The sequence below is a fragment of the Leucoraja erinacea genome, chromosome 7 (assembly GCF_028641065.1).
Source record: "Leucoraja erinacea ecotype New England chromosome 7, Leri_hhj_1, whole genome shotgun sequence".
Classification (NCBI taxonomy): domain Eukaryota; kingdom Metazoa; phylum Chordata; class Chondrichthyes; order Rajiformes; family Rajidae; genus Leucoraja; species Leucoraja erinaceus.
The window spans coordinates 20,156,113-20,172,095 of NC_073383.1; the positions used below are offsets into that span (position 1 = coordinate 20,156,113).

The 15,983-nt window shown below is 33.8% G+C and overlaps 1 protein-coding gene across 1 annotated transcript in view; it reads left to right on the forward strand.

Moving 5' to 3' along the window:
* Positions 1–15,983, forward strand: part of ttn.1 (titin, tandem duplicate 1) — a 323,332-nt gene that overhangs the window by 157,395 nt on the left and 149,954 nt on the right. The window contains 14 exon segments of the mRNA XM_055637723.1: positions 2,022–2,096; positions 4,274–4,918; positions 5,322–5,387; positions 6,044–6,097; positions 7,042–7,122; positions 7,630–7,710; positions 8,569–8,649; positions 9,002–9,085; positions 10,587–10,670; positions 11,695–11,778; positions 12,070–12,144; positions 14,179–14,250; positions 15,189–15,272; positions 15,819–15,899. Of these exon segments, the coding sequence (XP_055493698.1) occupies positions 2,022–2,096; positions 4,274–4,918; positions 5,322–5,387; positions 6,044–6,097; positions 7,042–7,122; positions 7,630–7,710; positions 8,569–8,649; positions 9,002–9,085; positions 10,587–10,670; positions 11,695–11,778; positions 12,070–12,144; positions 14,179–14,250; positions 15,189–15,272; positions 15,819–15,899 (1,647 nt within the window).

Here is a 15,983-nt window from a genome sequence, read left to right on the forward strand (position 1 = left end):
GTACACAAGAAGACATTTTATATTGGAATCATTCTTTGAATAAACAATTTATTTATCTTATTTTGGATAGTCTTTGTTGTAAAAATGTGTTGCCTTTTTATGTGCTAATCTTATTTCATGGTTGTTGTAATTTTAGAGCTTGTAACTGTGTTGTTTTATATGTTTCATGCTGCTTTCTAATTAAAATGATTGTGATACTTTCATCATGCTTATGAACAGAGAGTAACATTTAGCTCAGCTGTAACCATTGTTTGGGTGCTGCAGATAATTTAAAAATCTACCCCGTATCTGTAACATGAACATGCCAAACACAATATTATGCCAGCCAAAAGTATGCAACATAGGCAGCAGTTGAAACTGTGTGAATTTGATTGTAACACCAGCAGTGCCAATTTAGAGCTCATTTGATTGGCTGGCATATATTTTTAAAGGCATCTGAGTGAACATCAAACAGCAGGAAGACATTCCCACCCTCACCCCATCATAGTCCTGACACACCCATATATTGCAGTTTAAAGGGATCAATGAGTACTGAATGAGTCTGAAGAAGGGTCTCGACCCGAAACGTCACATATTCCTTCGCTCCATAGTTGCTGCCTCACCCACTGAGTTTCTACAGCATTTTTGTCTACCAATGAGTACATAAATTCTTGGATTTTTTTATTCTTGCTAATACTGCAATTTTATAAATGATTGTTGCTATCTAGAGTTGGCTACATTTACAGCAGTACACCGAGTTATGTATCAAGCACTGAAGCAGTGTGCTGTCTTCCGACATTTGCACATGTCGGTTGCTCTTGGAATGATATATTAGGTTTTTGTTCCCATTGCATACATAGGGCAAACTGTTGGGAGAGTAGAAGGGGGAAGGGAGGAATTGGAGGAGGAGAAGGGGAAAGGGGCACCTGACAGGAGGCTGTATCTTATTTTCAGTGACATAATTAACTACCTAAAGAGATTGGTAGATTCTTGATTAGGACAGGTGTCAATTGTTATAGGGAGAAGGCAGGAAAATGGAGTTAGGAGGGAGAGATAGATCAACCATGATTGAATGTTGGAGTAGATTTAATAGGCCGAATAGCCTAATTCTGCTCCTATCACATGACCTTATGACTACCTGAATGTTAGTAAGTTACCATATACCTCTTTAGGGATGTCTACAATAACATAATCTACCTGTTAGAACTATAGTTCTACCTTCAAAGCAAGATGAGGACAGGATTAGGATGGCATTGATAGTAGCTATCAAGGTAAAGGGCCTGTCCCACTTGCCTGAGTTATTCACGTATATACATCCATGGATATATTGTAGTGGGTCGTTATGCCAGCCGTAGGTACTCGGGGCTATTTTTTTACTCGTGGACATTTATCATCAGTCCAAAAAAACGTCCTGACTTACCTGATGCTGCGAGTACCTACAGCTGGCATAACGAGCCGCTACGATATATCCATATATATATATACGGACTCCTATGGACCCGTTACGAGCATTCCGCGAGTTTGAAAACTCGGGAGAATTCGTGAATAACTCGGGAAAGTGGGACAGGACCTTAACAAAGCCAAATAATTCTTATGTTCCTTCCAGATTGCTGCTGGAAATGCAGTATTGCGATATTTATGTTTCAGTTATTTATCAATAAAAAGTAGTATAATACATATAATTAAAATATACAGATGTGGTTGGAGGCATTAGCATTGTTCTCTAAAACTGATAACAGAAAATCTTGAGAACACAAGAGATTGAAGTATTTGGAATCTGGAGCAAAACAAACTGCTGGAGGAACTCAGTGGGTCAGGCAGTATTTGTGGAGGCAGAGGGTTGAGACCCTGCCACATTAGAATTTCATACATTTTGAATTCTTCTAAACCATAATACAGATGGGAGCATCTTGAATTGCTTTCTCAAGATAACAGATCATGTAATGTATCTGTTGTTTATTTTGTGGTTAATGTTATATGTATTGCTGTGTCAAAATACGTTTATGTCTAATATGTTTCTCCAAAAATTAAATCTCTTGAAGTGCCTGAGGTTGCAGAATATGTTCCTGAAGAAGTGAAACGAGTTACACAAAAAGAAAAGGTTGTTCCAATAAAAGGTACAAAAGGCACATGCATTCTTCTAATATTTATTTTTCAATACATAGTGTTTTAGTTTTTTAGTTTAGTTTAGAGATACAGCATGGAAACGGGCCCTTCGGCCCACCGGGTCCACGCCGACCAGCGATCCCCATACATTAACACTGCAAAGCCGTACAAAAAAGCAATTAACACCATCCTAAGGACAATTTTTGGCATTTACTAAGCCAATTAACCTACAAACCTGTACGTCTTTGGAATGTGGGAGGAAACCGAAGATCTCGGAGAAAACCCATGCAGGTCATGGGGAGAATGTACAATCTTCTCATTACCGTAGAAACATTTGTTCTCTTTTAGAGCCCTCAAATTTTCAGTGCTCTGCTATTTATTAATTTTGTTTTACAATATGTTGTTTCGTTCTTTGTTTGTGCATCTGTATCAGTTTAATGTGACCTGAGGTGCCTCAGGTCAGCGGATCAGCTGCTCCTTGAGGTACCAAGGTCTAAGCGGAAGCTCAGAGGGGATAGAGCCTTTTCTGTTGCTGCCCCGGCACTCTGGAACACCTTGCCGCTGCAGATCAGACAGGCCCCTTCACTGTCCATCTTTAAATCCTCCCTAAAAACTCACTTTTATTCACTGGCTTTCGACACTGGCTGAGACATTGTTCCTGTTTTAGTGCTTTTAATGTCTTTTAATTTTTACTGTTTTTATAGTCCTGTCGTCTTAATGGTTTTAGTAGTTTGTAATAACTTTTTGTTGACTTCCCATGTACAGCACTTTGTGGTAACTGATGTTGTCTAAAAGCGCTTTATAAATAAAGTTATTATTATATTATTATTATAATGTGCAACATTATATTGACAAGCACCAACTACAAGGCAAATTTATGCCCAGTGGGCATCTCATTATGTCAATTAGTGTAAGATGTTGTTTGGCAACTGTACTGTTATTTAGGAGCTAATTTCTTCAGTTTATGCCATATCACAAACTCCAGTGACACAACCTGTGCGAAACAACAGGAGATGGGTCTCTCTTTTTCCAAACCAACCTTAACTATTTAAAGGGATCATACATTACATATCAGTTAACTTGGGTTGATATTTTATTGTCTTCACTGTAATTTTACAGATATTTGGCACTTTACAGAAACAATTCAGATTATAAGTACACAGAGATACTATGACAGGTATGGAAGGACCTATTATTTCGGATTTGCATTAACTAATTCCTTCAATGCATTTAGTGCATTATTAGGCATTATGCAATGTAGCATGACTGGGAAATTAAACAAGACACATAAAAGTGAATCTCAGGTAGGAAATATCCCCTAGAAATAACATCCTCCTGCAATCTCATAGCAAAGCAAGAAATACAAAGTCAGTAGATGCCAGGATGATCAGGTCAATAGACTTCTCTACAATGGCAGATGGTAATATTTATAATGTAAGAATAATTCAGTTGCATATTAGTAAAATTTAGCAAAGCACACATGCACATGACAACATATGGATGTGATTATTAGTCTAGTAGAAATTAATAAACTGTTACTTTTTTGAAAAAGAACATTAATGTAAATATTCAGACTGAAATTTCATGCCCTGAAAATTATCTGAGTGTACCCATCACTCTGTGACACTTTATATTAAACCTGAAACCTTTATAACTGCAGAATTAACATTTGTAAAGGTATTTTGAAAATACATTTTAAATGTTAGCAAGAAGGTATGCTTTCACAGCATGCATAGGATATACAATCATAAACATAATATCATCCTAAAAGTATGATGATCTTACAAGGTAGATTTATTGGAAAGTGATTCTAAAAACACCCATAGCTGTACATGGTGATTTGAGTACTGATCATAGTAAAATTAGATAGTACAACCAGAAGAATTGGAAAACTTGGAGATTTGAATTTAAAAGATACGTGGATTGATAGCTGAAATGTAAAATATCCCTAAATTTTGCATTTAATTAAGATTGGTATTTGGTGCTCTTTTAATCTACGACACATTGTAAGATAGATATATCTATATTAAAAAAATCAAATGATTAAGAAGATTAGATTATTATGCGATTAACATGAAATGGTAAACAGTGTCAAGTATTTGTGACTCCCATTGTGTTTAATGTTATGTGTATTGCCTTATTCAAACATTCTACATCTTTCATATTCTTTTGTCCAAAATTCTTAAAGTGCCTGAGATTCCCGAGTATGTACCTGAAGAAGCTGAACCAGTTACACGAAAAAAAGCAATTGTTCCTCCTGAGTTTATTCCTGAAGAAGTGAAACCAGTTATACGGAAAAAAGCAATTGCTCCTCCTGAGTTTATTCCTGAAGAAGTGAAACCCGTTATACGGAAAAAAGCAATTGCTCCTCCTGAGTTTATTCCTGAAGAAACAAAACCAGTTATACGGAAAAAAGCAATTGCTCCTCCTGAGTTTATTCCTGAAGAAGCTCAACCAGTTATACGGAAAAAAGCAATTGCTCCTCCTGAGTTTATTCCTGAAGAAGCTCAACCAGTTATACGGAAAAAAGCAATTGCTCCTCCTGAGTTTATTCCTGAAGAAACAAAACCAGTTATACGGAAAAAAGCAATTGCTCCTCCTGAGTTTATTCCTGAAGAAGCTCAACCAGTTATACGGAAAAAAGCAATTGCTCCTCCTGAGTTTATTCCTGAAGAAACGAAACCAGTTATACGGAAAAAAGCAATTGCTCCTCCTGAGTTTATTCCTGAAGAAGTGAAACCAGTTTTACGGAAAAAAGCAATTGCTCCTCCTGAGTTTATTCCTGAAGAAGTGAAACCAGTTACACGGAGAGAAGCAACTGCTCCATTGAAAGGTACAAACGAAGACATACATGTTATACATGTATTGTTTCTTTGGAGAAACATCATTATCTTGAAAAATATTTTTGTTTTAAACTTTTCAGATAAGCAATGCCTTCCTATTTGTTTTGTTTTTTCCAGTCTGTGCTGTTTTCCAATTTTATTTCTGTATTTGTGCTATATTTTGTTGTCCTTGCTCACAAAATAAATTTGATATTTGCATTATGATTGGTTATATAGAACAAAACATGGCTTATGTTCCTAGATTCTTATTACCGACCATAATGCAGAATGAGAAATTATGATGTGATTACCACAATGCTGTATGTGTTTGCAGCATCTTTCTAGTTAATGTAATGTGTATTTGTATGTTCATTTCTTTTAAGTCCACATTTTTGATATTCTTTTGTCCATAAGTTCCTGAGTTTGCTGTGGAAGAAGTGAGATCAGTTACACGAATAGAAACGGTTACTACAATAACAGGTACAAAAGACAGCACATGCTTTATAGTAGAATCATTCCTTGTACAATCATCATTATCTTTGATGAAAGAGAGTTTCTTTTTATGTGTGTCATAATACAGATGTCCTGATCCATGTTCATCCCCTAAATGTTGTGTTGTTTTAATTTCTTCTTCATGTTCTTTAACTATTTTGCTGTCCCTGCCCTTGAAATATTTTTTCTGTTTGCATTATAGCTAATTAAACATTAAAACATATACTTTATACATATCAAAATTTGACATAGTCGACTGTGTGCGACCGGTGTCATTTGATATAAAAATGACAATTCAAAGTTGCAACCAACTTAGTTCAGCCTCAGAGGGTAAGCAGTTTCTGAAATGAGTTTGTGGATGATGCCGCAAAAAATCTTCCCAATAATACAAGATGGCTGTACTAGATGTTTGACAAGCAGTGCCACCAACCCCAAATTACAGTGAATAATACTATTAAATATATGGATTATGTTTTTAGAGTAGAATTTCATATGTTTCCAGTAATGTGCCTGAAAGGTTGTTTGTAGAGTACTGTGATGGAAGATTCTACCCGTTTTACATGAATTTCATTCAAAAGCTGAATAATTTTAATTTTTGATAGCCTATTACTAAATCAAAAATAAATTATTTAATGTGTCATTAGAAGCAGTGGAACCAGTTCCTGTCCAAAAGAAAAAGGCAACATTACCAATAACAGGTAAAATGTATATAAGGTTTTATACTATATGTGTCCTTAGTTTATTGTTGTTATTAAGGTTATCTTATTTTCAGGAAATTCACTAAATTCAGACTTGGAATTCCTCTGATTTCCTATTGTTGCAAGTCAATGGATAATATAGATTATATTAGTACTATTCTGTTGACAATAATACATCAATTAAATTGGATTGAAACAGGTATTGGAAAATTATATTTTACTGAAAAAAAATAGAATATCAATGTTAAGTAAAATGTACAATTAACAATTAATGCACAATTAACTTCGACAAAGAGTTAGATAAGGGAAAAGCTTGTAAATTCTTATGCTGATAGTTTTGTCATTTGACATGACAATTACAGCTCTTGGGTTTGTGGTTCTCATTTTACAATACTAATTGTATTCTTGTAGTTGTATATCAAATTCTTCTGCAAGAAAAATAGAAAAGAGTTAGGGTCAGCTCACCTTAATTAGCATAATGGCAGAAGGGGTGAGCCAAGGCAAACAGGAACATTATATGAGAGAACTTTGTCATATCTTGATGGTGTGACTATTATAAAAAGGAGGTGAAGTATTCCCTCCTGACTTATGGACACCCATGGCAAAGGAAGGGAAGACATGATTTAAAGGTTTGGGTGCAAATACTAGCAAAAGGTTTCATTTACCTCATCCAATAAACTGCCTATATGGAACAGGTTTGCTATCTGACTCACTCAAGTTAAATAAGGATGGTTTGTAAATTGTGGGTTTATTAATATGCTTCAATGGTTGTAACTTTTACCACACATCACTGATGAAAGACATTGACACAAAGGCCCTGGTATTTGTATGAAGTTAAACTGCAATCATATTGAAGAATGTCCCCAGTCTGCTCCCCTGTTTGAACAATAAATTAGACAGAAACGTACATTCTTTTAAACCATTTCTTTGTTTTTTTTTTAAAGTGCCGGAGGCTCCTAAGAAGCCAGTTGTTGAAGATGTAGAGAGAATTATGCTAAGAAAAGAAGAGATTTCTCCTAAAAAAGGTACGATTACCCAACATTATCTCTGCATGGTGCACTTCTGTTGACAATTATGAAAATATATGTATATTTGTCTCTTCAGTTCCATTTCTTTTTGTAGCCTCTCTACTCGTATATTGATTAATGTATTGAACTATTTTCACTCATTTTTTTTTCATATTGTTTAGGCTATTCACACTCTTTAATTTAAGCAAATAGCAATCTAATACTTATATTCATTTAGATTGCTCATTTATTCATTAAACATTTTATTCAACATTTGGAAGTATGCAGAAATTAACATCAGTTATTTGTGAACATGATCATTTTGAACAATAATTGTATCATTAATACCGGACATTTAATTTGAAAAAGATGTAAAGTGAAGATACATTGCTTCATTTCTGAATATATTACAATTATTTTAGTATCGTAGTGCTCGTTTGTTGTTAAAAAAGGAAATATCACTTTAAGTCAACATTATCCACGTTATGTGTTTCATGTCATAATTTGTTGCTTAAATTTCACCAGTGCCAGAAATCCACAAGAAACCAATATCTGAAGAAATTACAGCTTTTACTGTGTCAAGAGATGAGGTTGTTCCAACTAAAGGTAAAAATGAATACATCACAGATTTTACATTAATTTGCTTCATACTTCATGGTCTCAAGTTCTCAAAAAGTTTGCTTTTTATTTAATTGCTACGATTAAAGTTCCAATAATCTGCCATGCTAATTCTTCAAAGATCCCCATGGTTCAGCAACTTTCCCCCTGCCTCCTGTTTCCTCAGCTCCCTTTTAAACTCATCAGGGCCTTATTTCTCCTAGCCCCTATAATCGGAATTAATGAACGAGGTCCCATGTTCCCTTAAAACTCAACAGGGCCATGTTTCCCACATTTTCATTAAACACATCCTGGACCAGTTTCACACCTGCCCTTTAAACTTGCTCGATTCACTGGAAAATGTATTATATTACAGTGTAAATCTTAAAATTGTAAATAAAAATGTGTTGATGGGAACAATTGTACAGAAAATCTGTCAGTCCAGCACCACCAAAGTTCTGAGCGTGCCAGATATTTCAGAATTTTATAGTTCCTAGTTTTCTCAATACATGTGCTTTATCATGTTTAAAATAATTGAACATATCCATTGAATCTTTTGTGGTATTCACAATTACACTGGTTGCATATATTGATAATGCCTAAATATGTCTGCGGTAATGTATTGAATTATTATTATTAAATCAAAATTTAACTTCAAATTCATACAGATGTTTCATAGAAATGTAATTTATTTAAATATGAAAGCAGACAGAAATATCACGATTGTGAAAACAATGTTATTTGCAAATCATTAGATTAGTCAATTGTGTTATGCATTTTTCATGTTATCTATATTGCAGACATCTGCCAAACTATCAAAATAATCCCAGCTGAATAGTAATAGTAAAAATACAATATTCTTTCAAGTTCCAGGAGTATCAATGAAAGCAGTTGAAGAAGTGAAACATATTTCCATTACACGACAAGAAGAGATTCTTCTAATGCCAGGTATTAAAAATGCAAAGGGTCTGAACCAGATTATTAGTGTTTGACATGCACTTTAGCTCCAAATGGAAATTATGGTCTTACAAAACTCATTGTTGTGAAAATGGGACCTCAGCTAACAACTGAGTCAAATTATGTTATGGCAAAGTGAACAGATTGAAGAAATCACCATTCTGATATTGGTAAATTAATCAAATAGTTAAATCTTCTATCTGTCCAATAATGATTCTCAGTCAAGAGAACATTTTTCATTTTTATTCCTTGTTCAGTTATGTTAGCTTATCTGATTAATGTCATGTAATCAAGAATGTTAGGCTTATTTATCATGTTATTAAAGCAATAATGTTCTTTGAAGTGCCAGAGGTTCCCAAGAAGGCACCTGCTGAAAAGGTTAAACCCGTTACTGTTCCAAGAAAAGAGGAGGTCACTCCAGCTAAAGGTACACATACAGATTTCAGGCTTGCAATAACTTAGTTCACAAAGCAACTTTTTCACAGTTAGAATGAAAATAATTTGTACCTTTCATGCTGAATCTTCAAATCCTGTATTCAATGTGAAATTCATATATTGAGTTCATTGGAGCGGATCACAACAGTTCTGACAAGAATCCCTGCCTTCCCGTTAGATCCTGCTGTAATTTGGCCCAAGCACCCATTATGGTGATGAATTGGGAGACGGTTACATTTTTGATTACATCACTTCAATCTTTTTAACTTATGGTTTCAGAGATTATTAATTTTTAATTTTAATCCTTAATATTAATGATGTCATTTTATTGGATTTCTAAAGCCTCTAGAAGACAGAAACAATTAAAAAAAAAAAATGAAAATACCTTCTAAAGTTTTTGTAGCTGACAAAGTAGGAGTGGACCTTTGCTATCTATACAATCCTTATTTTGGAGGATAGAGCTTTCTCACTGCAGCAGAGGCCATGTTGCCACTCAGATCCTGCCACGAGAAACCAGATACTTCAAGGGATTGACATTGGTCCCTCCCTATATACCAACCTGGTAACATTGGCCATAAAGAGAATTCATGAAAAAATGCCAGATAGTAGCCTAGGCTACATCTTCCCCATTATTTCTATATTTATTTATCAAAGTATTTTTTTTAAATTTTGGAATTATATTTATATTTTTAAGACGTTTTAGATAGGTTTAGAGATACAGGGTGGAAATAGGCTCTTTGGCCCACTGAGCCCGGCTAACCAGCGGTCCCCACATACTAACACTACCCTACACACACTTGGGATAATTTACAATTTTACCAAGCCAATTAGCCTACAAACCAGTTCGGTTTTGGAGTGTGGGAGCGAGGAAAAAACCCACACAGGTTACGAGGAGAACATACAGGCTACATATAGACAGCACCTGCGGTCAGGATTGAACCTGGGTCTCAGGCACTGTAAGGCAGTAACTCTATCGCTGCACCACCAAACCGCCTATTTTACTTAGTTTTATTTAATAACAATTCTAATCAATAGAACTACCCTTTTTGTTAATTTGATACAAATAAATTGGAAAAAAAACCCTTCAAGATTTGTACAGAGGGTTTTGATGAAGGTTTCTGAGTAAATCATAAGCATATTTTTTGTTAAGGTAATTGCCTATTGATGTTTAAATTAATTCAAATCCAAAATAAATTTTACATTTTGTATAAGTATTACAACGTTAGTTGACACATTATATTTGAATGAAAGTGCTTTATATTTATAGAGATGGTAGCATATCTAAAATAAATTAGTAAATGTATATTCCATTCTTTTACTTAGATCATTTGTTCTTGGTGTATTCATTATATTGTTTCTCCAGAAACAAAAACGATTTTGAGCTCATTGGCTAACTGCAATGTTTTTCTTGACCTTGTATTTATATGTCAACTCTTTTTTATATGTGTGTGCTTTAAGTAAATCTTATCTTAAAACAAATATATCATTTTAAGTGCCAGAGGTTCCCAAAAAGCCAGTATTACCAGAAGAAAAAACAACCATTTTTCTGCGGAAAGAAGAAGTTGCACCAATCAAAGGTACAAATCTGCAAAGATACTCATAATATAACAATATATTTGCTTCATCATAATCTTAATACTTTTCCCAGGAACACTTTACTCTTGTGTGGAATTCTGTACAATCCTTTCAATTTGTATGGAAATCCTGGTCTTATCAATCTAAAAATTAATCTTTTATTGTTTTCTTTCATTGTTTGTTATTTGTGTGCTTTAGTTGTTATGTACATGGAATTTCATACAATTTTAAAGTATGTATACAAAATAATCAACTTAAAGGATCTCTGCTAGTATTTATGCCTCACACAATCTTCCTCCTGCCATTTCACCATATATCGACAATATCTTCAATTCTTTCCTTCTGAGCCAGCAAATGTTTGTGGTCATCCAACTTAATCACCTTAAAGTTCTACGTTTTCATAATTTGTTAGTGAAGAGGTTATTTTTTTTGGTTTAGGAGTGACTTTTTTATTCAGGGTGGTTAACTTGATTCCTCGACATCTTCTTTCTTATGTTTATTTTTAAAGCCTTAATCAAATCAGTTTATCATTTTTTTCTGGAAAAAAGAACATTGGTGAATTGCAGTTTGTTTGGCAATGGATCAGAGAGGTGAATTTCCTATTTCAAAGATGATTACGAGCAGAATGATAGATGCACAAGCATCTGTTGCACAGCATATTCCAGGTCTACTTGACTCAGCCCATTATTTTCCAAACTATTTTTCACACAGTTGTGTTTCAACGAATACACCCTTGAATGAATAACATTTGAAGGAGGCTTATGTTATTATTGTAATAAAACATCGTTATTGTCAAAAACACAGTTAATAATTTGACAAGTTACACTGTCAAATTTAGATTCTAATTGATCAGGTAGATGATTTTCATTATCAGCCATACAGCAAATTAATGTTTGTAGCTGAGGTCCAAATAGAATAATATTGATTTGAATCTTCTTGTGATGTATGTTTTGTGTAGACATTATTCAAATGTCTTTCATAAATTTCTTAAATTGACTTTCTCTTAAAACACAATATTTATTCAAGTGCCGGAGATTTCAAAACCTGAATTATCGGAGGAAGTTGAGATAGTTGCTCTTTCAAGAAAAATGGAAATCGTCACAAGAAAAGGTATAAATGTACACAGAAACATCTCAAGAAGTCTTTGCTCTATTTTATAAATGTTTTGATATACTGATTTGAAATTAATGGATAAAATACTGATACACAAAGATCAACAGTAATTACTTCAATGACATTAGGTGTAATATCTATGGAAATAATCTTTATGTTGTCATAAGAAGAGAAGTTAACATCATGCATTAAATTTGTCTGCCCTGTATGTTTTATGTTATACTTTTTTTAAATCGCTTCAATGTTAAGGATGCTATCTTTGATAAATCTTAATTATGTTCTTTCAAGACTTGGAGAAGAAGCAATTTGATACAAAACCTCAGCTGGACACTAAGCTAAGAAAAGAAACTATCACAGTAACAGGTATAAAAATACTTTGGAAAAATCATTCTTCCATTTTAATGCTTTTTTTTTCTTTTGGGGGTCTTTTGGGTCTTGTTGATGTCAATTGGCTTCCAAAATGTTATTTGTATGGTTTTATGGTGTTGTAAATTGTGTTTTATATCTCTCTAATATAAGATGTTAACTCAGAGAAATCACTATTGATTCATATTTTGCAATTACATCTTTTAACTGTGAAATTATATTGTTCAGACAAATATGATTAAAGTGAGTATTATAGATGTAAAAGCTGTTACATCATAAGAAATCAAAGTGACAGAAGCAATATCATTCATACTTCGCCATGAGCTTGCTCATTAAGATCATAACTGATTGGACACCTAACCCACTTTTTACTTGATTTCTTCAATTCACCTAATACCTAAAATCTACCTAAGCATTGAATATATCAGCAACTGAACATCTATAACCTTATTCCTTTGTGTGAAGACATCTTTTCCACATTTCAGCTGCAAATGGCCAATCACTTGGCCTGAGACCATGCTGTACCCCCCACCAAGTTCTAGACCATGCTCCATAGTTCTAGATTACACAAAATATGTTGATTGCAGGGAATGGTGGGATATGGATCTTGTGCAGGTGGATGACATTATTTAAAATTGGCATCATGTTCGATGCAGACAAGTGGGCCAAAGGGCCTGTTCTTGTGCTATACATTTCTATGTTCTGTAGAATGTGTAAGAGAAAGTGAGCAGTGGGAAAGGAATGTTAATAGTGATTGACATTTATGTTACTCTTTCCACTACCTCAGGACATCCAGCAAAATTTAATAGCTGGTGACCTATTTCTGAAATGCAGTTATTGGAAATCGTGCCAGGAATTTTTCTCAAACATAATTATTACATTAATTATTTGCATTGGAGTGGAGAATTAACTTCACGCGGATAACTAAGATGCAGATACCACTATAGATGGTATCAATGACAATAAGACTGCAAAATAATTAAACATTGTTGGTTGATTTTCCCTCCAGCCCCAGACCCCAAGAATAAAAGAATGGTTAACAACTGTTATGTAAGGTTCAGCTGTAAACCGGCCCATACTCTGGTCCTTATTCTGCAACTACCCATTTCCTGACCCCCAATGTGTTTTTTTTACCCTGATCCTGACCCCAACACTAGCTCTGGTGGGACATATCCGTATTCTGGTTACACACCTTTCCCAGTGCTCAATCTCCCTTGGACATTGTATAAAAAATAGAAAAGTATAGCACAGGAACAACATTTGGGCCACATCATGATATTACTTGTCTTGTAACAGCAAGTGATATTTATAATTGCATTACGTGCTTGCACAAGACAGAAAATGTACTCTGTGTCATGGCAAACAAGAATCAGTGAACACCACTAGGGAGGATTCTGAAGGAATACACTATCTTTCCCAATAGTACACAACCAACCCTGCCTGTATACTTTTTTTTTGGATTGGAAATCAGTAGATAACAAGTAGTTACTGTATTTCATTCATGATTACAGGAACTAATAGTAGAATTAGCTTATAACAAAAAAACGTTGTTGCTATTCTGAAATAAAAACAGTAAAGTCTAGAAATAGTCAGCAGGTCAGGCAGCATGTGTGCAAAAAGAAGCAGAAATTTCATGTCAAAGATCCTTCATCTATACTTCTGATGACATTTCTTCTATCTAGAATATTAATTCTGTTTCTCTTTCCATTGATGCTACCTGACCTCCCAAGTATTTCCATCATTTTCTATGTATCCTGTATACTATATGCTCTGAGATACTGTAGACAATGGCAACAACACTGGAAAACATGTTTTGATGGTTTTCAATTAGTGACATAAGGATTTTACCCCTGCCTGACAGAATTTTCCTAGCATAGTTATAATATTACTTTTATTATTAACTGGCTTCGATATATTGTTTGAAGTATTGTGTTAGTTCTATTTGTCCCGTATGTTAAATGTCATTCTGATTTCATGAATGTTTAAATTGTTTTTTAAATGAATCTCATCCTAAAAAAATATGCTTTAAAGTGCAAGACATTCCTAAGAAGCCAATGGCAGAAGAATATAAACCAAGAAAAGAAGAGATCATGACAATGCAAGGTATGAGATGAAAGGAAGACATCCATAGAAACTTTACACAACGAAGTGTGAACAATTTATACTTCTCCTGATGAACTCCACACATCATAAATAGAATCTTGCTTCTTTAATTGTCGTTTGCCACATTTTGTGTATTTTTCTGTTTAGTTGCAATGTGATGTTATTCTTTATATATAGGTGCGCTTTTTATGTTTTATTTGGGGAAATGCGGTTTAAATAAATTAGTTTTTTATTTATCATTGAAGAAATTCACAAAATTAACAAAAATACATAAATGACAAAATTATTATAAACTAAAGCAAAATATTAAATATTAAAAAAAATTAAATGCCTTCCCCTTGTCTCTTAATCCATGGCCCGCAAACCTCTCTGAAATCAAGAAATCTCAGAGCTTGTACCAGATCATAATGACAGAAGGCAGGATAGGGAACTCCCCAACATAGTGTTGTGTAATCCCAACATTTGGATCTCTACAATCATAAAGCCATCTAAACTTCACAGAGCAAAATAATACATTTGCATTCCTGCCACCCATCAAGTTTGTCAGGAATCCCTGGGATGTATAAGATGTAAGTGGACAGTTAAAACATCTTCTCACTACAGAGCCCTTATTGTTTTATGCTCAATTTTAAACTGAACATTTTAAATTCCCTACTGGATTTTGTACTGATTTATCACCAAATTAGACCTATTTCTTCAATTTTACATACTATTGAGTTTGCCAGTGGCACATGTTCTCACCGTTCCACATAAATCTTTACCTACTTGGTCCATAGACATTTAAAAACCATGTCTTTCTAAAATAAAATGTTCGTTGATGTTGTTATGTCATTTACGCTTTGATTCTGCACTCTTGACTCTTGTTTTCAATGGTTTCAAAACTATTTATGTTTTATTGAATGAATTGCATCTTTAAACAACAACAATATTCTTCTAAGTGAAAGAAGCTTATACGAAGACTGTGATTGAAGAATTCCAACAAGACGTTGTTCAGGAGAGAAAGGCGGCTGCTCCTGTTAAAGGTACAACATGCTTGGGATTTCTTACAGACTTTCATGCTATATTATGAAAGTAATCCCTGCTTTCCATCTTTCTAAGTCCATCCCTAAAAATCCTAGCCATTTTTTCATTTATAATTTTGTTCAATGTGCATGTACGCAATACATCTGATTGTATTGTATTGTCTGATTGTATTGTTTGTACTGTCATAGAAATGATGTTAATCTAAACAAAATGTTTTGCTGTTCGTCTTACTGCTATCAGTTAAACTTCATTAACGGGTTAATACAAAATAACATTTTATAATTTAATACAATTAATAATGATTTTTTATTTTTTTATTATTGTGGCTGAGATATTACATCATAAAATTATCCTTCTGATTATTTGATGTTTAAATTCCTAAAAAATATTCATCTAAAATGTTTTAATACGTATGTCCTGTACAAGAAAATTGCAACTATATCAATATTGTCTGCTGTGTATGTTTCATGTTTTCTTAATTTGTACTCAAATCTGAGTCACGTAAGTGATCAATAAACCTATAATGATCAATGATTATTCTTCAGTTCTGGAGATTCCACAGAAACCCAAACCTGAACAAGTCCAAACAGTTAAAATTACAAGAGAAAAGACAACTCTGATAACAGGTATATTAAAAAAATCTGTACAAATATTTCTTAGTCTTTCCTCTTTGTGCCTTAAAATCAAGTTTTTATATAATATGGGCGCTT